The sequence below is a fragment of the Aythya ferina genome, assembly GCF_964211825.1.
Source record: "Aythya ferina genome assembly, chromosome: 4".
In the NCBI taxonomy this organism is placed as follows: domain Eukaryota; kingdom Metazoa; phylum Chordata; class Aves; order Anseriformes; family Anatidae; genus Aythya; species Aythya ferina.
The window spans coordinates 36,283,814-36,307,970 of NC_140300.1; the positions used below are offsets into that span (position 1 = coordinate 36,283,814).

A 24,157-nucleotide genomic window follows, 5' to 3' on the forward strand; every position below is an offset into this window, starting at 1 on the left:
ATTGCAGTGAAAAGCTTAAAGCAAGAGGAATTTAAGTGGAGCTGTTTACCACATATAATAACACTCAAGACACACTTTTGACACATTACAGACAGTTTCCAGCTCAAATATGACATTCTATCACTTTTCCAATCACAGCAATCTTAAGAGGAAGTTTTATTCATTTCACCAGTTGAAGTAAGACACAAAGCTGGCATTTCAATCCAGATAATTTAATTTACACTATCTTACAATATAAATATTTTAGCTATATTCAAAGGGAACAAATAATATGCATATGGTATTAATCTTGCTACAGCTGCCTTCTGTTCCCTTCATCAAACGGTATGTATAAAGCCTTTCTTTACCATTCTTTAACATTAGTTTCAAAAATCTATTCCCACCTTAACTCCATTTTTCTCCCCCAAATAATACAGCACTACAAAAAACAACACACAAGGATTCATCCTAGCCAGAACTGGATATTATCCCAGATTTATGAAGCAGACTGACAGGGTAGCTGTTTTCTAAAGTGACCGTTAATTATTGAACAATGCACATTCCAAAACAGCCATGGCCTTAATTTTTAATGAATAATGCTTTTATCTGTATGCATATGTACACATAAAGTGTACATTCTACTATACATATAGTATGCTGAAAAACTGATCTCTCTGCATATGCTACATTATCCATAACACAATGCATCCTCCTTTTTAGAGATATGCAGACGTAGGCCTAAGTTTCTTCACAAACATTTCCTGAACTGTATAAAATTACCAGATTAGTAACCATGAGAGATAATCTCTCTACCTTTCCTAATAATTTGAGAGTAAAGTTAATTTGTCTTCCTGTCATTTGAACACAACAGTCAGCAGAAACAATGGTGTTTTCAAGCTATGTCTACTCCTGTCAAAAATCCTTTTTTTAAAAACAAACAAACAAACAAACAAAAAAAAAATAGAAACATAACTCATCTAAATGGGTTTCTGTTAAGATCCTAGTGTATCTGCATTCTGTTGTAACTGAAAGGAGTGGTCATTATCGGCCAATATCTTACCTCAATTACCTTTTCATTTGCCATTTCCAGCTGAGAAATGAGCTCCTGGGTACGAAGTTTTTGTTGACTCAGCTCACTTCTATTAATCAGAAGAAAGATGCTGATTAACACAAAGTAGTGCATCAGTTATCAGAACATGATCTCAAAGGCTGTTTCTTGCATTGTATGGGCTTGTGGCATATTTTTAATTACAGCGTTACTCTTAACACATTAATTTCAAAAGCACTACAAACAGAATGTGTATTCACAACTGTAATGGCAGAGGAATTAAATGTGTTAGTTAGAATTAAAAGAACTTTGTCACAAGCATTCAACAATTTACAGGGCTTTCCTGCTGTTTATCTTATTTTACAGGCATATTATCAAATACGCTATGAATTTGCCCAGTGCATTTAATTCTTAGATTAAAATTCTAATGAGTGTTTTATAATCAGACTTCAATATGGGCATTTTTGAAAATACTTTGAAGTACAAAACTCAAATCCTTCTGTGCTTTGTGTGACAGACAACAATGCAACATTTCATAAGGAATACGTTCCCTTCTTCAAAGTGGTCTTTTTACTATTACACCACGAGTTTTACTGATCCTAACTTTGTATAGTAGTGAAGATAAAATAATAATTATTAATTAATAATGCAATTAATATTAATAATTCAATTAATATTATGCACCAAAACGAGCCATTTTCAGTATACAAGTCCTAACGAACAGCTGTTTTTTGAAAACTGTCTTAAAGTTCATTTTTTATAAGCCATTTTGTTAGCAATACAAAAATTTCACACAATTCACATTTTTTCATACATACCTTTTCAAAATAAACTATTCAAACGCTACAGCTTACAATGTGTGAACTGCTTATGGTCAAATTTAACTATACTAATAAAAAAGGCTTTGACAATACAGAACTATCAAATTGTGACAAACCATCTCTATGCTTCATCAGCTTAAGGAGAGTACCTAAAAATTAATTTTCAATACTAAGAATTCTTACTAGTGAAAACAATCAGTCTCCTCTCTTTGTTCTGTGGTGTGGAATTAGCATTCTTAGCAGCACAGACCATAAATGGAGTTTGTATGCTCAGGTACAGCTGTATATCAAGAAATTATTTTGTAATTACATCACACTGAACATGTTTTGGAAGCAAACAGTTTAACCTTGTAAGTATAAGGAAATATGACAGCTGTCAGGACAGACAGTTGATTTGTTCTGATTGTTAACCCTCCCCCTAATACATATTATGAGATTTTAATATTAAAATTCAGTGTTAACTCCAACTGCTGAATAATTAAATCAGTCTCTATGGCATATTGTCTTTGTTAAGTGAGTAGGAAACAAAAGGTGAGCTTTTAGTATTTTGGCAGACGGGTGATAAATTCACCAGCTGTAGCAAGTACATTCTGCGGAGCTCTCATATGACAAATATAGCATGTGCCAGATGTTTTTTTGGTTGAGTTATACTATAATATGCTTCAGTTAGTCTTACTAATTATGAATTTTGTATACTGCCAGTACCTGCAGCTGTCTCTCATCCTGTTAATTTTTTTCTTTAATGAACATCTTAAAATAAGCAGTTATGGCTGCCAAACATTACAGAAGTGCAGCCAAGAATAATGTTTTGGAAATGGAGGAAACTTCTTCATCTCAAGATGCTGTGCAATTCACTCTGTGTACTGTACAGGATATGGGGAGAAGGAGAAAGTGGCTCTGGCCAACACTTCATACACAGACCAAAAAAAAGAAAAAAGGTTCCTCAGAGGTAGATTCTTTTCAAATATAGAAAAGATAAATCTGAGAACTCCGATAAAGACACACAGCTACAGATGAGTCAGAAACTCTTAACTATAATACAGAAATGTTTCAGAAACAGAAATTGGAACAAAGACACACAAAATAGCTGCAATAAGGTAAGAAGAAAGTTATGACTTAAGCTAAGCACATTATTTAAATTTAGAAACAATATGGCAAGAATTCCATTTTAAGTAGTGATGATTATAATTCTAGTTAATTTTACAACAAATGTGTTTTTTTTTTTTTTTCCCAAAATGATATACCTTACTACTAGACAATAGTGGCAGATAGCTAACGTTACAAATGTGCTATTTTTTCATACTACGTATTAGTATTTAAATTTAACACTTTCCTTTGAGGAGAGTTAAGATTTTTGAATTAACTTAAATGATTTTTTACAAGGCAACCATTTTTGAAGTACTTACCCTATTATTTAAGCCAATGTTTATAAACTATCTTATGTGCTGATTGTTCTCTTAGATTCAGTTTATTCTCTTCTAAGAAGAGTTTTCTTTTCTAAGTTTCTAAGAGTTTTCTAAGAAGAGAACAGAATTATATATATGTTACCACCCCTAATCAGACTTATTTGTACCTTAACTAAACAATCACGAGTCTGAGACCAAAGATTCACTGCAATTCACTGCAAAGTTGACAGAAGTGTAAATTTCCTGTAAAGTTTTCAAGTTACAAGATCCATATTCTTACCATCTGCAGTTTTCATGTTACACTGCACTGAAGGTCATTCTATTGATAATACAGTCGTTTGACTGAATATGACATTTCAATTTTCTCTGTGAATCTTGTTCTGACCTCTGGTCCAGAACAGAATTATGTTCAACAAGTATGTGCTCCTTGTATTGACCACTGGTGAGGATTCTGCTTAGTGAGTACATGTAGCCACTGCTTATCTGCCAAATTTCAGTTTACCCCAATTCTTTTTTCCTCATTCTCAGGGTTAGAACTTAAAAAGAATGAAAAATACCAATAGGTGAATTACAAGGGATTAACCATCTATTACAGCTTGTCTTATGACCTCTTTCTTTCCTTGTTTAACCTCATTAGCGTAAATACAGCCCACTCAAGGCCCAGCACTGGACTTTAAACAATGAATGAATAATTTTCCCTCCCACCCCCCTTTAAAATTTGTGTACTGACTTTCATTTGCATTTTCTTTTAGTAACTGCTTACAGATTTGATTACCCTGTTTTTGCTTAAATTCTGTTGTCAGAACTTTCTCTCTTACACCTTCTCGATCTAGCCTGCGTTCTCTTCTTACTGAGGTTTGTTTCCTTCCATTCATAACATTATCTTAAATTTCATAACATTATCTTGGTATTGGTGGCTTCATTTTCTAACTTTGCTGCCATTTATTCTTCTCAGATTAAATATGAAGAACCATATAGCCTTATTCACACTGCTGTAGGGTAATAAGAACAGTTCTAGCCAGTACCTTTCCCCCCAAGATATGGCCAAACTGACAGTGATCTTGGAGTTGTGTTCTACAGATGTAAAACTGTAAGCTCTACATCCTGTGATGAAAAACAAAAAAAGCTGTCTCTGTTTCTTACAAAATCCTACATACATGGACTCCAGCAGAATGAGGGACAGGGTTAGAAGGGAACTGAAAAATGTCATGGATTCAGGTAAAAGAGTTTAGCAACTGAAAGGAAAAAAAGCAAAAGCAATCACTCACCACCAAAAGAGGAACACCCACCTACTTTGGAAAATCCTTCATCCAGTTTAATTTCTGAGAATTAGATTATTATGAATGGTTTATCGCCTTGGCCAGTTTGGCCAGCTTTCCCAACTACCTCCCCTCTCTACTTCTTGCCCACCTCCAGCATACTCACTGGGGTGGCAGCATGAGAAACAGAGGCTTTCGCACTGCATAAGCATTGTTTGTCAATAGCTGAAGCATCACTGCATTATCAACATGGTTCTGGTCACAAATCTAAAACGCAGCCCCAGTACTCTGAAGGTGAGAGATTTTTATATGTATTTATATATACATAAATATATAAAGACATAGACAATTTTTTTTTTTTAAACATACATATATATAGAAAAAAACAAACAAAAATTCATCAGCAAAAGCCTTTGGACAACTTATCTTTAAATATGAACACTGTACCACTTTCTTTTTTAAAACTTTTAACAGTAATTACTGGAATGACTATTCTATAATTGTACATAGCTGCCGTCCTTTTCATAATCTCACTGTAGTTTAAGTTCACTTTAGTAAATGTCATTAAAACTCATAGTACATCTAAAATTGATGCAATCAAGACACAGAACAGCTTCATTTCATAGTCTGAAAGACTAGATGCTTTGCAGGAATAAAAAGGGTAAAGACTAGTCACAAGTCATGCTGCCAAGAGTAGCGTTTTTATTTGGAAGTATGACCTATGCTGCAAGAAGCACTGACCTTCCTAGTTACCTTCAAGATTGCCTTTTGGCACATGTATATCAAAGTAATCCTGGTTCTTTGCCCTTATAATGAGATGAAGGTAAGGTCTATTACCAGTAAATCCTTCTAAAAATGTACAGCATCTTAAGATGCTTAGAAGGAAGACAATTTTGTCTCATATATGAAGAATATATTGTACTTTTCTGAATAAAATGGTGGAATGTAGTCTACAAGTATTCAATTCATTGCCTAGTGTTTCAGCACTGTTTTTATTCCAAATTCAGTTTCACAGGCAACGATTATGTGTTTAACTTACACCGAGACCCAAGTGCCCAAGAAAGCACTGAGTAATTTTCAGCGAAGCTTAAAAGTATTGACTTACTAACATTTTTATCTACATTTTTTTCACTGAGTTACTAGATTCTCGTGCTATTTAAAAAATCACTTTGCTCTACTATTGGAGCTTGAAAATTTACTTTTCAATTAAAAAAAATTAAAAGTCAACTAATGTTCTCTGATGTTGCTTTGTTTCTTAAAAACATTTATTTAATGTTTCCTTTATGTATATATATTATACTTCGCAAATAAAACACAACACACTGAAAGACAACAAACAAGCAGCATAGAATATGGAAAAGCAAGCAACTGTTGCCAGGAAGTTAGTAAAGAAGCCAAAATGTTTCAGACACTTTCACATGGAAAATGAAAGTAATGAGGAGAGACCAAAACAAGCAACAGATCATGAATTTAACGCAGAGGAATGGGAAACACCTACACTAAATGGGACGCTGACTCAATGCCTGTTAGGGCTCGAGAGCTGCACTAACAGCAAACTTCTGGTGAATGCACTGTTAAGCACTTTTATGTAATGTGCCTCCCCAGTAGACACGGGCTTGACTTTCTAAGGAAGTTTATAACTTCATGAAAAACACGCACTTGTAAAGCACATTACTATGCTGTAAGAGTAGTAATTCTTGTTAAAAACTGAAATTTTATGTCACCAACACAATCTCTGTATTTGCCCATACATTTACATGAATCCGATACATAAAACATTAACTTCATTAATTGCCAAGGTTTGACTCATACTGCTCTCAAAATATATTAAATAAACATGACATGCTTAGGGAGTTCTATGCTGAAACCCAAAAAGTCTATGTTAGTATCTTTATCTAAGCTCATACCCTTGCTGCCCAATCAAGACAGATGAAATTTCTAAAGAAAATATTAAGTTTTTCTTAAAAGTTCACAGCTTAACTAACCCTCTCAAAAACACAAACTTAGTAAGACATGTATATAGGAAAGCTGGGTGAACATCATCCTTTCACTTGGAGTCTGATATAAAACTTCCTGGTATGACTCCCTGCATTAGCTTCAAGAGGACATTCAAAACAGAACCTGTAATTCAATAGGCTGTGTTTAGCAAGTATCACTACTAGTTAGTGGTCTTGATGATAAATCTATCAGTGCATTGGCTGCAAAACTGTTTTGCTCTTTAAGTAACTCAGCAATTTTATTTTAGTTCACTACAAGGTAAGATGTGATTTGCCATTCTGCACTTGCACACAAAATGCTTATTCAAGAGTTATTGCGGTAAGATTAAAATAAATAATTATTAATTTAGAATATGAGCTTTGATTTTGCATTGAGTAACTTCTACTGTGCAGCTCAGGAGCTAGTTTTCATACCAACTGCATTCTATGCTGTATAATTAAGTATCTGGTAATGCACATAACATATATAAAAAATAAACTGGTTTTAAATTTCCTAGATAATATTTATTTATAGGTACTGTCATAGCTACTTGTCAACATAATATCAGAACATCACTGCACAGATTTAGATGAAATTCCTTATTTAATTTTAAATTACAACCTTTTATCAGAGAATTAACTTGTCACTGTTGCCAGCCTCCTTCTTAGGCAGAGCAAGTCTTTTCCAATAAAAAACTCTGATTCTTGATTATACAAAAATGTAAAAGCATCACCAACAAAATCGTCTTAAAATGTAACTGACTTTGCTTTTAGACTCTGCATCAAAATGCCTACTAAAGTGACAGAGAACCAGATGGGCTTAGGGTAGACTTAGTTTATAATGAGATGAACTTTTTTTTCTATTCTGCAGATCAGGCAGCATTTGCTGATACAGAATGATAAATTAATGCAGGGGTTTCCCAGATGATACCACACAGGCATAAACAGGGGCATTTTGAAAATTTAATATCTATTTTTCATACAGATTCACAAAACAGACTTCCTCTCTTGTCTGTTATATTTTCTATGTCAGCATTTTGCTGCAGATAAATAAGGTCTAAAGCTTTTGGGCCACTATTGCAACATTTTAACACTTTGCATTAAAGCTTCATGAAGGAAAGCAGCTGTTTCACAGACAATTTTAATTGCTTTGGAAGTTCACAATTTTTCCCTTTTAATTGGAAATTGCTGAATTATATTCTGAATCTCAGTTAGGAAAATAGATGCTCAGCTATGGCAGTTTTCTAGTTTCATGTACAGCAAATAAACTACAAATTTAACAGCTTAAATTTACCTTACCATGAAACACTACAAAATATTTTTCTTCTCTAGTTACTGCATTTAAAATAGATGTCAAAAAAGCATTACAAAGATGCAGCCATAAAGTGAAGCTGTATCACTAAGACTGTCAGTTAATATGCAGAGCTCCTGGTGTCTTGCAGACACAATGAACACTGTGATGATTTCTTCTGAAAGACACTTTTTGCTTTAAAAAAAACAACAAACACTGTTTAGTAATCTTCACAAAATGCAGAATATTTAAAGGCGAAATAAATCCAGCCTATATCTGGACTGAAAACATAAAAAAACCCTGCTTACTTAGGAGAGGTGAAAATGACAAGAGGGACTACGTAGGACTTTTTTTATCTAGAAAAATAGGCCAAAGTGTTAGCTCTAATTGGACTTAGCATGCTTTTGGTCTATCTGAAAAAGTTTAAACTGAACTAGTCATCATAGATGACTACAAAAATTGTTATAACCACTATAAAAGGAGTACTTTAAAAATAAAAGGGCTTCTAGGTTGACCAGTGAAGCTTCAATTAAATCAGAAAGGTCATCAATAAGTATTCCTCTATTTGAACAGAGGATAGGAACAACTTGTCATAATAGACAGTGTGTCACTTTAAAAACATAAGAAAATAGTTTCTAAGGGATGAACTGTACATACTACATATGACACTGCTATTTGCAAAATTCACTGGAGACCAAATTCACATTCTTCTCCCAGAAGTTCGAAAAACAAGTTAGAGTAGTGGTATGGTAAATCTGCAGATGTAGTCTACAACAGAAAGTTACATTTCCTTGCTCATGTTGGGAAACCTGGTTCTAATTCTACTTTCACCACAAGCATTCTGACAACTAAGAAATGTCAAACCATGCTTAAAAAATCTGACTTAAAATTGCAACAAGGATATTGGAAACATTATGGTTGAAGCTGACAAGTTGCAAACCATTAGAATGGAACATGAAAAATTTACAGATTACACCAAAGGAAATAAAAGCTAGAATTCATAGGTTTCCAATTTTAATATGGCAAAATCTTTGCTTCCTTGTTAACATAATAGTAAGCAACTTCTAAAATCAATCTGAACAAAGAAATATACTTGAGTGCATCCGGAACTTGACATGGCTGAAGTTAAAAGGGTAATTTCGAAGTTCTCAAATTAACAAAGCTGCATGCCCCAGATTTTTCTTCTAAAGACCACTGAATGCCCTCTCTAAAAGGTACATATAACATTATAATCTTCTCAAACCATTTAAAGAAACAAGACTTATGAAATCAGGCTTCCTGGTTTAGAAGTAATGATGCACCGGTCTCAATTTCCTCCAGTTTTCAACCAATTTTGAAAAGAGGGAGATCTTGAAGACAAACTTAGAAGATCTATAAAAATATGAGGCTAATTAATCTCTACTTTATAGGAAACTTGATCTGACTGACAGAGTCTCCTGAGCTTAGGCATCAAATAAAGCAAACATACATCTTTGCCTCTCGAGAAAGACTGTTGAAAATGTGGCCTCCCATACGCCTCCTATACCCCACAAACACCACCTACCTGGCCAGCGAGGGTGAATGATTGTGTGTTAGCTCGTAATTTGCCACAGTTTGTCTGCTACCTGCCAGCCAAAAATGCACAAGGAAGCTTAGATGGAGGAAGGCAGTATCAAAAAAGGAAGACACTAGAAAACCACTGTGCATGGATAAATTAATTTAAATTTTAACACTTTGCAATGTGTCCTTACAGTGAAAAGGAAAACCAAAATGAAAGCAGATGTCACATTTGCTTATTTCATAAACTGACTGGTAATGTATCTTAATGGATATTGTGTATACAAGTAGAAGCAAACACTACCTACAGCAGTATGCGTTTAAAACAAAGAAAGGCTTGTAGAATTTATTTCAAACATGACTTGAGAATAGCTTATTTTTCACTGGGATGCTTCCTTCACTACTCACTCATTTCCAATAACTCACCTTCTTATTTTTCTAAGCCAACTGCTGCCTGTTCGTATATAGGCTCACAGGCACCATACATGTTTGTATTGCCCAACCTCTAGAAATGATATGTAGTATGTGTCTGCTGTGTGAGATGCCCTTGTCATGGCCTCTCAAGATTGAAAATGTTCTTATATTTTGTGCTGGGAATAAAAGCATGAGCCAGTTACCTGTCAACCTGTATGAATTAAGAGAAAAGTAAAGTTTATATCATATTTTTGCTTAAGGTAATCAAAAAACTCATTTGTATCCTCATTAATGACAACCAAGTGCTTGGATGAGAACATCAGATATGTCTCCCAATATGCTTTTTTCAACTTATTTTACAAGTCTAGAGACTCATTCCACAACTGATTTGATGAAGACTGCTCTGAATAGTGATAAATATAGGAGTTTTCATAATACAAAGCTATTTTTCTACACTGAGAATGCTATATTCTGAAAGAGAAAATTAAAAAGAACATATTCCATTTACTTTTTGTCATTACAAAATTCATACACATCAACGAGATGTGAAATTTCAACTTCAGTGATTAGCTGCTAACTTCACAAAGGGTTAAGTTAAAATGTTCTAAAGACAACAATTTTTTCTTTTATTTGCTACAAGCACATCATCTATTCTAGATGGTTTGCCCTTCATTGCTTTCCACCATCATACTGTCATAGCAAATGGTTACCAGAACTGTAACAGTTGCTGGAACAACAAATTTGCACTTACTTTAGCTTACTGATCCTGGCTTCTGCAGTTTCACTAAGACTTTTTGTTTCTTCTTTCCATCGATTTGTTGCTTTTTGCTGAGCTACCAACAAACGTCTAAGTTCAGCAGTAGACTTTTGACTGGTGTCTTCCAATTCCTTCAGTCGAGCTTCATATCCGTGTTTTTTCACAGCATGCTCATGCTCCATTGTGCTTATCTGGAAAAAATATCAATAGGATACAACCAAGTCTCTCACTTCCTTCTTTTTTTAAAAAACTCTTGAGCTAAATTTATAAGCATTTGCTGAAAGCATGTAACATACAATAATTAAACTTGTAATTATATACTCAAATAGATGCATGTTCCCAAAGCCAATTTAAGCAAATAGTACAACTGACAATAAAGGATAATGAGCTGTGTATGCTTATTTTTGTAAATAAACTTTATCACTCTCCCTTGTGTTTTCTCCACAGAACATATTTTTTCTTCTCATCTAGCCAAAATGTGTTAGAACTTTCTGAACTGCAACCAGAATCTTTTGCACATTAGAGGAAAAGGGAGGCAAATAACAAATCTTATCTGTGACTGACTATAATGGAATTTGGTCTGATTAGGGACATATGAAGATCTAGTATTTGTTTTATAACTGCTACCTGTCACACTTTACTAAAAGGTTCTAGAGTTGGAATAAGATTTCTTTTTTTAATTTGATTACTTTTTTTAATCTTGAGGTACAAAGCGGTACCAGGATTTGAGATGGCCCTCATTCATAATTAACTACAACTGTTTACTCAAGTCTGCTTCATTGCTGTAGATTCTTAGATCCCTTCAGTATCCTTATACTCAGAGTTAAGAGCAGCGGGGAACGCATCAGCTCTATATATTTAGAAAGCATGTCAAATCAAAGCTGTTATTCCCTTCAGAAGCTAAAGGTACAATGAACCTGCTGAGATTAGTTATTAATACATTATCCCACATGCAGTCTGTTCAGGTACATTAAATGAAACATATTCAAAAAGAACATGTCTTTCAGCTAAGTATCTTGCTTGCAAATATTCACACAGAAAAATACTCTCTGTCCAGAAAAAAACAGAACTAATGTTTGACAACCATACCATTAATAAATTTGTTAGCTACACACTGCTTTGATAAGATGGTAGATATGCAAGCAGAGGAACACTGTACTGAGAGTCAATACATTCCTAACATTGAAGACAGTAGATAAAGATCTGGAATTGGAATGGGTAAAATCACTTGAAGGTAAATATGTTACTATTTGGAATATTTACCTTATGAAAGCATAGAATATTTGGGATCCTCTTACCAAGCTGAAAATAACACATTAAAATACAACCTAATTAGCCAAGGCTGAATTACTCACAAGATCATGAGGACATACGATACAGCACTACAACAAAATTACTTGCAAGCAGAAAAGAGGAAGCATCATTGAAACTTTCACTCCCTTACACGCTGCCTTATTAAGTAAATATCAGTCCTATATTAAAATAAAAACAGCACATAAACCATACCTTTATTTTAGCTTTTTTTTGAGCCTCTACGGCTAGTTTTCTCAAGCCTTCCATTTCTTTTTGCAATTGTTCGTTCTCTTGCTGAAGTTTTAACCTTTGTTCACTGACAAAACCACTCTTCTCTCTTTCTGAATCCAGAATGCTTTGCAAATTACAGATAATTTCCTGGCAACGAGATTTCTCTTCCTCAGAGCTGAAAGAGAAGTCTTGTTTGAACGCAAGAAGAGAATCCATTTTACAGTTTCATAATGCTACTTTGCTGCAGTTGCAATGGTGCGAAGATAGGGGACACTAAGTTTGTAGACAGCAACAAAATCTTAATAGAGCAATTGGTCTAGTAGGACACTGCCTCTATTGCTGTTAAAGGAGGCTATCAGGAAGCAAAGTGAAGGCAGAAAAAGGAAGTTCTTCATGCAGTTATGTTTCAGGTATAGAACTCACTATCACACTATATTGTAGATGAAAGATTCAAGTAATCCATGTAACAGTAAGAGTGATAATTAAACATATAAATATATGATGTCACCTTTGGACATTTTTAAGCAGCCCATCACTATCAGAATGCTGTCAGAACATTCCAGTGAAGTATCACTGTCACCTTATACTAGTGATCAGTGTTTCCCTTAGATGATTTAATTTGGACAGTGCTCATGAACATACATAAATTTGGGACAGATTTTGGTCTGAGCCAGTATATACATCTCCCTGTTTCTTCCTGAAAGCTTGTATCAGCTCAGTATGTTTAATGGCCTTTACACCTAGGACTATGTGCAAGTCAGCGTAGTATTTTATCAAGTCTAGGGAATTCATAACAGCAATCTAACATTCTAGCAATCTCAGTAAAATGGCAACGTGGAACAGTAGATTCTCATTTTAAACACATTTCTAGATTCCCAAATGATTGCTCTGGAGAAGAGAGAGAATTTATGATCATTGAAGATCATAAATAACTTACAGAGAATCCTACACTTTTTATTCTGAGAACAACCTGATCTAAAAACGTGTACTATACCATGTCGTTTACCATTACATTACTGGAATTACGATAATATCCGTTAGCTCTCTGAACACAGACCTGAAATGCAGTATGCTACATAAACATGGAGTGTTACACATGCACTAGAAGATACCACATTGCAGATGAATTTATAAAGTAATAAATTCTGCCCAAATATTTCAGAGCATAACTTTTCCTACAAACAGTATTAAGAAATATGTCAGGATTTCAAATAATGTACTCCAATTTTTATCATTTTGTAAAAAGAAAAAAAGCTGCTTGCAATTCTAGTCTTGCAAAGAAAACTTTTCATCCTATAGTCTGTTATTCCCCTTAATACTTTTATAGTGATTCATAATTACCCTTGCTTCAGAATTATAGCAACTTGATACTATTCCTGCTACTGATGGAAAATGTGACAAAGACCTAACACACTATCAACAGCTAGTCAGAAATAATTTCCATTATTTTCCATTCCTGTCTCTGTAACATCCATGACTTACTTCATTTCCAGCTGTTTCAGTTTATTTTGTGTTGTCTGTAGACTCAGCTGAAGGTCACCTTTTGTAGTTTCTGCAAGTAGGTACTTCTGATGCAGTTGCTCTAGTCTTCTATTGTCAGATTCATGTACTCTGTCTTCCCTGTAAATCTGAAGAATAAAATTCCATGTAAGATCAACTTTACCTTGCACGGGTGATTGACAGCGTAGTAATGACAACAATGCTACTCCTCATTATGCCCTATTTTTCAGATTTAAAACAAAACTGAATTTCATCGAATTTTAGTGTTGCTGCTACTTAGAAAAAAAACAACAAAAAGGTTTTCAAAGTTTTTTCATCCATTTGTATACTGAGCTTAAGTTTAACTGCACTATGTACCAAGATTCTTTCAAGTACCTCTCCCTTTACTTTTTACATTTTTCAAAGAATACTCTTTTTCAGTTTAGAATTACAGCTTTAAAATGATTTCTAGATTAATAGCTTAGAATGCTGACATGAGTATTTACAGTTAAGAAAAACTACTCAACAAGTAAGAAACTTAAGGGTCACAGAACTGTCCTTCATTCCAATATATTTGAAAAACATGAAACATAAAAAATTAACACATCTTTTCCTACTGAAGAGAGATCTTAAACATGATGTAAAAATGCATAAAATTGCCTTACTTTTTCAAGTTCTTCTTCCACTGTTCGCTTTTCTCTAATGGCTCGTTCAATTTGACTCTGTTTTTCACCACATTCCTGTTTTAAAATAAGTCACTTTAAGTACATCTAATCAGAAATAACTCACAATAAAAATTCAAGAAGTGCCAAAGACAAATACCCACCATTGCAAATGTAATTTTTTGCTGTAGGTATGTATGCATTCAATTGTATTTACCTGTTCATTATTTTCTCTATAGGATTGGTCATTCACTACATAGACTACAACATACCAAATGAAACTTTTTAGAAATAAATTTAATCCTTAAAAAGCTGCATAAAAACCAAACTCTTTTAGTCCCCCACAGCAGTTGTTACAAGTTCCAAGTTGATTCATGAATATGATGATTGTGATGCACTTTCTCTTAGTATACTTTATCAACTTTTGTATACTTTATTGCTACATATGCAACTACAGATATGCAATAATCAGCTTTCCTTGCTTTATTTATCCCTGAAAGAAACAGGGATACTTAAGAAATGCCACCACATGGGAAGTATTTTCCAGAGCACAGAATCTCACTGTAAAGAGGCTTGTGACCTATGATAAGAACAAGAATAATCAAGGAATAAACTTACACAAAGAAATGGGTAGATTTGCAGAACCCTATTATTTCATGCAAAGCCAGGCAAGATTCTCAGTAAAAGTAAAATACGACTGTATACACATAAAGTAAATCTGCACATTAAAGATGAATTTTCAAAGCAAAGTATCCTTTATACCTACATTCGAATCGCTGCACTGACTGTTGAGACACTACACACAGTCACTTTTGTTAAGCAACATTAAAGGCACTGAATGTTGTATTAATGACTATGCACATGCAAGGGGTAAAGTACTACTATAATAAACCATAGTCCTAGATAATTACTCATAAATCATAACTATTCCGTGCACTGTGCTATCATCTACCTTTTTTGCTTCTTGTCCTTTACACAAACTAAACTGTACAAAAGAGCTGTGAAGGTACTCTATACTGGTAGCGAGGAAATGGTTACACAGCAGGACTAAACTGCCTCTGATCAGACAAACTGTGAAAACCTGTACAGATCCATGACTATAATAGGTCCTATTAGACATATAATAGCACCTATGATAGCTCATTCTGGTTCAGCAAAGTCCACCTTATTCCTGTTCCCTGAGCCATTCCTTCACAGATGAATTTCCTGAGAGACTCAGCACAGACTCCAGCTCACTACCTACGTATCTGGAGAGAACTAAAAATAGTATCAATTCTATTCTCTCTATCCGTTTATTTGCCTGTATTTCTCTGCATTGGCCATATGACAAATCTAGACAGGTACAGTAGAAGAAATGAGCAGTGTGCGCTGTAGGAAAGTTGTTATTGATAAAGACAAGTATTTTGTTAGGTGCAAGTGGTGCACCAGTACTACAAAATCTACACCAAGATCCTCTCCAAAACAGGAATCACATGGTATTTGTGTCTATTAGTACACCATATATGCACACAAATTATTTGATTGTTGGGGATGAAACAACAGTTTCTTGTGCAATTTAGAATATTACTGCTGGCCATAAAAAAAAAAAATAAAAATACACAAACCCTTCCAGACAACACTACAAACAAAGTATTTCTAGTAAAATCTAAAATAAAAGTATCCCAAACCTACCATTATTGACCAATGTATGCAACATAAACAACACAAAAAAAAGATAAAAACAGTCATGATCCTTTTTTTTTTTTTTGTGGGGAGGGGAGGGGAAATGGAGAACCAATCACTAGTAACTTCTAAGTAATACTAAAGATAAACACCATTCTAGAAATAAGAATATCAAAGCTCTGATACCTTTGTATAAAAGAAAGAATTATCTCTCTTCACTAAACAGCTAATAATATCATGAGATGTTGGATTTTAATTGATTTACTTCTACTTGAATTTAGTGTTTAACTTGATAAGCAACAAAAAAGTCTCAAATGTTTTGCTATCAGAAATACTTTTGTAAGTCAAGACCATACCATTTGGAGAGCTGAAAGTTCTTCTGTTAGTCGAGAAATCTGTACGTTATATTGTTTCTTTGCAGAGTCTACCTGTGATCAAAACCAAAAAAAAGAAATAAAAAAATCCTGTGAACTATTTTTCCATCCTGTTTTTACATAGAGAATCACAGAATTATTTAGGTTGTAAAAGACCTTTGAGATCATCAGTTCCAACTGTCCATCCTTTAGTCCACTACTAAACAACATCTCTAAGTGCCATGCCCATGTCTCTTCAATACATCAGGGGATGGTGACTCTACCACCTCCCTCAGTAACCTATTCAAGGCCTAACCACCCTTTCCGTGAAGAAATTCTTCCTGATGTACAATCCAAACCTCCCCTGACAAAAATTGAGGCAGCTGCCTGAAATATATATTGTGTATACGTGATGCTTACATATAAAAATAATGAGACTGAAACAACTGATAAATCTTTCTATATCAATGTTAGAAGAATGCTTATTATCAATCCATATTACTTTAACTGAGGGTGTTTAGAAAAAAAGCAGAAAGACATCACAACAAGGCCTTACAAAACAAATCGTTAAGACTGCCAGAAAGCTGCTGTCCTCTAGGTGCAAGATATCTGCAACTTGTTTAACATGTATTTTCAAAAATATTTGTTAACTCCTGGAGAAACATGACAACGCATATTCTCAAATTTTACTTTTAATGCTTTTGATAGATTCACTTTTCCTGGGATTATGTCAAAATAAGAACAAAGACATTTCTAAATTTCAAAATTCTTATGAGTAAAGCGTTGTCATAACTAGATTGAGTGGTTATCCTACCTGCTCTTTAGCTCTCACACCTTCTTGAAACCATGCATGACATTAAATACTGCAGTTTTAAGTAATCCATGTAATTTTCGTGGTTCTTTTGGGTACTTAACAAGTGGAATGCACAAACCACTTTCATCCTCATTTTAAAGGCTTCAAAAATTTACATAGTATGTTTCTGAAACCTCTAGAAATTAAAGGAGTGGAAATAAAAAGAATCCTTTCATCCCTAAACAATAAACATATGCATTGTGTCATAGTGAAGACAGTGAAAGGAAGCACAATCAATGGCACCACTGAAAACTTACAAACCAGGTAATTGATTTACACTGTTGCCTACTTGAAATAAAAGACACTGTTAACATATTTATATAACAAGCTTCTGTTTCCTCTGGAGTTTGCCTTAAAATAAAGCATGTCTATTTGACATGTGGGTAATTGTTGAGAACTTCCAGGTAAACGCATTTTAATCACAGATGGGAAACAACATAAAGAAAACTAATTTTGTGAACAGTCTGTTATCAAAAGAGCTTCAATTTTTCAGCCACTCATAAAAAGAATAAAAATCATAAGGACACAGACTGTAAAATCTTCAGAGTCATTTCTCTACCGAATGCTGGTTTTGAAGCGAACTGTGATATTGAGTCTTCTACTATTAACTGTACTTGGTAGAAGTCTTATTCGCCTAGAGGAATATTCTGAAGTACCGAGATGCTAAAAAAGTGACAGTATAACTCTCAACAGTTTCTATCATCTGACTGTACTGATAAGCATCAGTAACTTGCTCTTTACAGATACCTTAAAGGAGGCTGTAGCGAGGTGGGGGTTGGTCTATTCTCCCACGTGCCCGGTGACAAGATGAGGGGGAATGGGCTAAAGTTGCGCCAGGGGAGTTTTAGTTTGGATGTTAGGAAGAACTTCTTTACTGAGAGGGTTGTGAGGCATTGGAACAGGCTGCCCAGGGAAGTGGTGGAGTCACCATCCCTGGAAGTCTTTAAAAGATGTTTAGATGTAGAGCTTAGGGATATGGTTTAGTGGGGACTGTTAGCGTTAGGTCAGAGGTTGGACTCGATGACCTTGAGGTCTCTTCCAACCTAGAAATTCTGTGATTCTGTGAACTTCCTAGATGAGGCCATATATTCATAAACTAAATACATTGATACCAATACAACTAACAGATGTTAGTGTCTGTTAACATGCTAATAGAATTTCTGAAATAGATGCCAATCTTTACATCCTCACCTTCTCTATACCAGCATGTGCATTGACAGGAACACTTTTGATTCATGAGAGATAAACCAATATCATTTGGGTTGGAAGAGTACTTATCTAGATGATAAAGCTGAAGAGTACAGTCCTGTCAGTATGCTGCCCCTGCTACCTACATTACCAAAATACTTGTAGAAAACAGCTGATTTGATCACGCATAATATGCATATTCATAAAACATAATTATGTCAGATTTAACTCTATAAGTTCACAGTTGATTCTTTCTAAATATCAGAACTTACTGCCTTCCTAATTCTTGTAGCAGTGTCTTCTGCAAGCTGAGACATTTCATTTTTCAACTTTTCAATTTCCTCTTCCTTTTGTTTCTCCCCAAACAGTGCCTAGAAAAAACAAAACGAAACTTGAAATACTACTGAAAATATTTCAGTCATGACATAATATCTAGCAGTGAGAGAAGAAACCACACATAACCACTGTTCAAAAGAACTTTTTGGCTTGCATTTGGAGCCGTTGACAAGATCCATCAAGAACACAAACAGAAATGTCACATAGAAAGATCTGTTAAGAATCTGCATACCTGAATTCTCAGTTAAGAACCTGAATACACACACACGTATTCCTACACACATCTGAGCATTTTTTGTTGATACACTAAATTACTCATCTTCTAGAAAACTAAATGAATGAAAATTCACAAGCAATTAATGAATGCATATGCAATCCATTTCACAGTGGATAACTATCAACTGAACAGCTCTTCAGCACAAAAGGATGGTGAGAATCACAGAAAAAAAGTCTATTAAGGAGCCTTTCCAGAGGAAGATGAAGATAGTAATGTTAAGGTAGAACACAAGATATTGGTCTGGAAAGATTATGGAAGGTAATACAGATCTCTTGATGGGATAGATGAAAAATATCCTAGGTGGCACATTAAGAACATGTCAATGTAAAGGGAGAAAGACATGAAAAGCATTGCTAATACAATGTTGATACAAATTCAGCCTGTAGAAGGTTACTCACTACAATCAGCAACATGGTGCATCATATGTCATATTATCTTTTACTGCTCCCATTCAATTTGTGATTTGTTTCTCAAAGTACTCTTAGAATTCTTCTGATCTCATTTTGTAATCTTAGCTTTGTGTACTTTACAATGTTAACATAAAAAAAGGAGCACCGTGACAACCCTTTACTGCCTCCCATAATCTCTTACAGATCAGGGAGAAACCTCCATGGCAACAGTATAAGACACACAGTTAACTAAATGTACATATTAGGCTGCATTTTTTATTCTGTTAATTCATAAACTTCCCAGCTTTAGCCAGTGCAATAAATTAACAAGTGCCTGCAAATTCAAGTTTTTTCTTCCTAGAAAGAACATTACACTAAACTTGTAGTGAGCCACTTACTTATCTGTAGAAGTTCATTAAATCTCTCAGATTCATAATTGCATCACAATAAATTCTACTGGGCCATTTTTTTCTGTCAAAAATGGTGGGAAAAACACTGCTTTGATGTACCAATATGTAGCAGACTATAAATGTGATTTACACTTCTTACCAGTAATTTTCAAATGAAAGAGTGATTTCTCATTTTTAAACTCTGAAAAAATGAATTAATTTCTACCTTTTCTTCGTACTCAGGCTCCAGGGAAATGCTGTTAAGGATACAAATGTCTTACTAGGAAAAAGGAACTAATAAGTCCAAAGGTAGCCAGCAAAGGAGGACATAAAACTTCATTTTTTCCCTTCCTTTTTGAATATGAGCCTAAGAGGTGAAGGGAACTGTAGAAGATCAGGGCCTGTAGCAAGTATGATGCACTAAGTTTTGAATGAATATGAAAAGGAATTAGTATGTCAGGAAGATGCCACCCAAAGTGTATCCTAAGTTACTATAAATATATGGGAAGAAAGACTGTAACAAGAAAAGAACCCTCTTTTGTGCGGCAAAAAGAAACACACAAGTTACTGGGCACCACAGTAACAACCAGGACCCATAAGTCTTGGCAAGATTTAACTCTTCTGGAAGCAGGCAAGAAGGTAGCAGGATCTCTTTAAAGAGTTACTCCTCCTTTCAGACAGGATCTTCCTTGTTTGTTACAGAAACGAAATCAGCATGAGCAAAAAAGACAACATTAACTCTTGTATTACAAAAGGTAAAAATATAAAGTTAAGTTAGATTCTCAGGAGGCTCCTCAAGTTTGAAAAGCAACTTCAGACTAAAAGGGAATGTTTATCTCCTTAACTGCTTGACTGTTCAACATGTTAGCCCAAACAGAATAAAGTCTCCATATGTTCCTATGGTCATTAACTAATCTGGACTTCATTGTGTAAAGTCTATTACATGCATTAAAGTTCTGTCTCGCCAGCAAACACTATTCATTAGATTGCTAAAAGCCTGATTTGAGTTGAAGTTTAGCATGAAAACAAAGAAGCACCCATATTAAACAACAGTTTATCAGTCCCTCTACCCTATTATCCTAAAGGGCAAACAGCTGATACTTTGGAAAATTTAAAAACTGGGAAAAGAGGATGACTTTTTTTTTTTTTTTTTTTTTTTTGATCAATAGATGCTTCTAAACCTGCTGGATTAGAGTCTACCTCTAGAAGTTTTGGTGGATTCTTCTATTTTCAATGTGACTGTTTTCATATCTATACTTTTGGCATAAACGTTATCCTGTAACAGTTGAATCAATTTTTTTTTGTTACAGCCTCTCTGACATGTCTTGCTGTCATTGTTGAATCCTGCACTTTCCTATTTCTCCCATCTTACTTGAAATATACTGATCAAAACTGCATGTTAAGGTGCACTATGTTTAAAAGCATTTTTAAAAATCTCATTCTGAACATTCTATTAATTGTATTGAGTTACACTAAGGATCACATAAATGTGTTCAGAAGACCCTTTTCTGACTGCAAAACAGTAAGTTCAGCATGCTGTACAGAATATCTGAATTTCATCTGCCATTCCAGCATACACACTCAAACGCCTTTGCAGTTTTTTTTACTGGCTGCCGGCTTCGCTGACTCATTACTCAGAAACTTTTTCAGATTTCTTCTGAATATTTAAGATCTAAACATAAAGCTCACTCTTGCTGACTTATGTCTACCATATAAAAAAAAAATCCCTATAGTTTCAGCTTTTCTTTCCTAACCATTAACAAGTAATATAATCTTGTAACTACTCTGACAGCCCTATCTAGGTATTCAATAAGATTGGTTCTTCACAACTGCTAGTGATTCAATTTTCTAGTATGTAAGAAATACTTTCACCCATTACCTTACCTGACTTTTTTGTAGGTTAGCTTCTTCTAAGAGCTGTATGCAATCTTGGACTTTTGCAACTGCATCATACTTCTCCCTTTCTAAATTAGTGTACTTTGTCTGAAGCTCTCTAATTTGTTTTTCCAGGGCTGTTCTTTCTGTTCTCAGCTGTTCGGCATCTTGGACAGTAACATGTAATCTAAAAGACAGTTATAATTTTACTCATTTAACAATACAATGCTTAATTAAGACACTTCAATTCTTTCAAACTAAGCTTGTAGAAAGTAAAATAAAATAAAAATAGTCAATACTGCATTCCTGTTTTTCTGCTTGTTTTGGGGACATTTGTCACACCTTAGAAAGAAGCAGAATTGAAGGAGTTAACTCAGATACCTACTCTCAGAAAATCCTTAGAAGTATGTTGCTATCCTGGGATACATCATTGAAAATGTTCTATATTAAAACAGAATAGAACAGCCCAAGAAGGAATAAAGTTCTCCTCTGCGGAGGAAATGGAATAATTGGATGTGGGCAATGAAGTTGCAGCTATACCATTAGAACAATGAAAACACTGGTAATTTTGCAACAGCTCAGAAATTCTTATTGTTTAATTATGATTGTCAGTATTGGCAGGCATGAGAAAGGGCAAGAGAGTCTCAGAGGTATCCTCAAAAAATGTCTGAAAGTTCCGAAGTGCAGCTTATTCAATAGAGTGCATAGTTCCAAATACACATAGCGAGCGCTTTGGAAACACTTGGGCTGCCTTTTCAGGCAATCATGGTGGTTTACTTTCTAACGTGTTTACAGTAACACACACAAAGAAAGAGAGCCACTCTATTAAAATGCAATTTTTGGAGAACCAAAAGCCCATAGAAACTAATAATGCTAGCTAATTCCTTAACACATTCTAAAATGAATTGAAGAGCCTCTGAAACACTTAGACAAGTAAAACTCAGTAAGTAGAGGTAGCCAAACAAATCTGTAGAACTATTCAAGGCTGTACTTGGCCATATAGACACATGGTTCCCCACTAATTATTTGTTTTCCAGAGTTACTGAAGAGTTCACAGGGCTATGAACAGAGCTGTGAGCAAGAACGGAAAATGAACAGTCACACAATTATTCCAATAAGAAATTTGTGAATTCTTCTTACCTATCAAGTCATTTGTCATTCTAAAATTGCTTACAGTATTTTAATCAAAATTACTGTCCTCAGCTCCATGTAATATAGCTACACTTGATATCCTTGGAGAGTGAAGGTAAGGGGGAATGCACAGAAGAAACTGATTGGATCTTATATCTTCCAGTAGACAGTACTGGAATTAAAATTCTATTCCTGATCACTCAAGCAATTTTTGTAATTTGCATTTATTGGAATGCTTTAGCAATGTTATTAATTTTTTTTTTTCTTTTTTTTTTTTGTATGAGGAGTGATGAACTAAGACCTGAAGCCAGACCATGGTCAGAAGATCTGTATTCACCTCAAAAACAGCTTCTTTACATTAAAAAAAATAAATCAAATTCTAATGTGCATTTTTTTCTTCAAAACTCCACCTAACACTAATGAGAGTTGAGAAACTAGAATTTATGCACTAGAGTGAAAAATACGTGTCTTGTTTTTTCTCCATGACTGTCAATAAAATCAGTGCTGTGTTTTAACATTTTAAACATATTGAAGACAGAAGCTGTTCTGCAAGGTTATAGAATAGAACAAATAAGGTAGAGAGCAGCCAAACATAAAACACCTGTATTTTGAGAAAACAGACTTAGAAATACAAAAGCCAGAGACTGATAAAAACTACATTTTATCTCACTTGTGAATACCCTGTTAGTAACATCCAGTGAGATGTCTTTACCTTGTTTCTAATTGTTTTATACTAGACTGCATTTGCTGCAAGCGTTTGTCAGATGCTGCTTCTCTTTGCTGGGCAGATAACACATCTTCTTCCTAGAAAGAATAAATATATTTTCCAGGTATCATCTGAACTTCATTTAACAAAACAAAGGTATATTAATAAAAAACAAGTCAGGGAACAACTTGCCATTAATTTAACACCAGCAACTTGGTAACTGACTAACATTTTCAGTTGTAATTTAAAATTGTTCTTTTCTCTAGAATACCTTTCTCTCCAATTGGCCTTGAAGCTTCTCTGTCAATCTGGTCATTTCATCAATCTTAGCACTTGCTGTCCGTCCATCTATTTTGGCTTGCCTGTATAAAGAAAAGAGTCTATGAATTACACTTCAATTATTACAGGGGCAAAAAAAGAACTCTGTTACATCTTTGTTGAAATAGTTGTGAAGGGCAGTCAGATTCCATAATACTTTAACATGGCAGAAGAGGTTTCCCCTAAGCATGTGGCACAATGAGAGAGAAAGACCAAATTCATCAGGAAGGTACGTTGAATAAATATTTGGGAGGACTAGGCAATCAAAAACTTGGAGCGACTCAGTAACTTAAGTATAATTGGCCTCAAATACTTAACACTGAAATAATTTTCAGAATTAGATTTCACTTTTTAAATCAATTTGTACAAAGAATTTTAAAAAAATGTTAACCATTTCTAAATAACATAATTGATATGCATTATAATTTGAAGAGGTCTGACAACAGCTAAAACAGAAAAGGAGAAAAAAAATGGGCTAGTTAGTGAATCAGACTTTAAACACAGTAGAAAAGCTCATTGAAATGAGCA

At 34.4% G+C, this 24,157-nt stretch overlaps 1 protein-coding gene across 7 annotated transcripts in view; it reads right to left on the reverse strand.

The window, feature by feature from the left end:
• SCLT1 (sodium channel and clathrin linker 1) overlaps positions 1 to 24,157 on the reverse strand; it is a 43,287-nt gene that overhangs the window by 4,627 nt on the left and 14,503 nt on the right. For 4 of the 7 annotated variants that reach the window (XM_084519095.1, XM_084519098.1, XM_084519096.1 and 1 more), the window contains 10 exons: positions 23,583 to 23,673; positions 23,318 to 23,409; positions 21,484 to 21,661; positions 18,481 to 18,579; positions 16,171 to 16,242; positions 14,156 to 14,230; positions 13,494 to 13,639; positions 11,994 to 12,186; positions 10,482 to 10,678; positions 1,040 to 1,118 (listed from right to left, as the gene is read on the reverse strand). In XM_084519095.1, coding sequence (XP_084375221.1) covers positions 1,040 to 1,118; positions 10,482 to 10,678; positions 11,994 to 12,186; positions 13,494 to 13,639; positions 14,156 to 14,230; positions 16,171 to 16,242; positions 18,481 to 18,579; positions 21,484 to 21,661; positions 23,318 to 23,409; positions 23,583 to 23,673 — 1,222 coding nt within the window. Of the gene's footprint in view, positions 1 to 1,035; positions 1,119 to 3,254; positions 3,365 to 9,323; positions 9,385 to 10,481; positions 10,679 to 11,993; positions 12,187 to 13,493; positions 13,640 to 14,155; positions 14,231 to 16,170; positions 16,243 to 18,480; positions 18,580 to 21,483; positions 21,662 to 23,317; positions 23,410 to 23,582; positions 23,674 to 24,157 lie in introns of those variants that run through there. The other 3 variants (XR_014693037.1, XR_014693038.1, XM_084519097.1) reach the window with 3 other exon arrangements.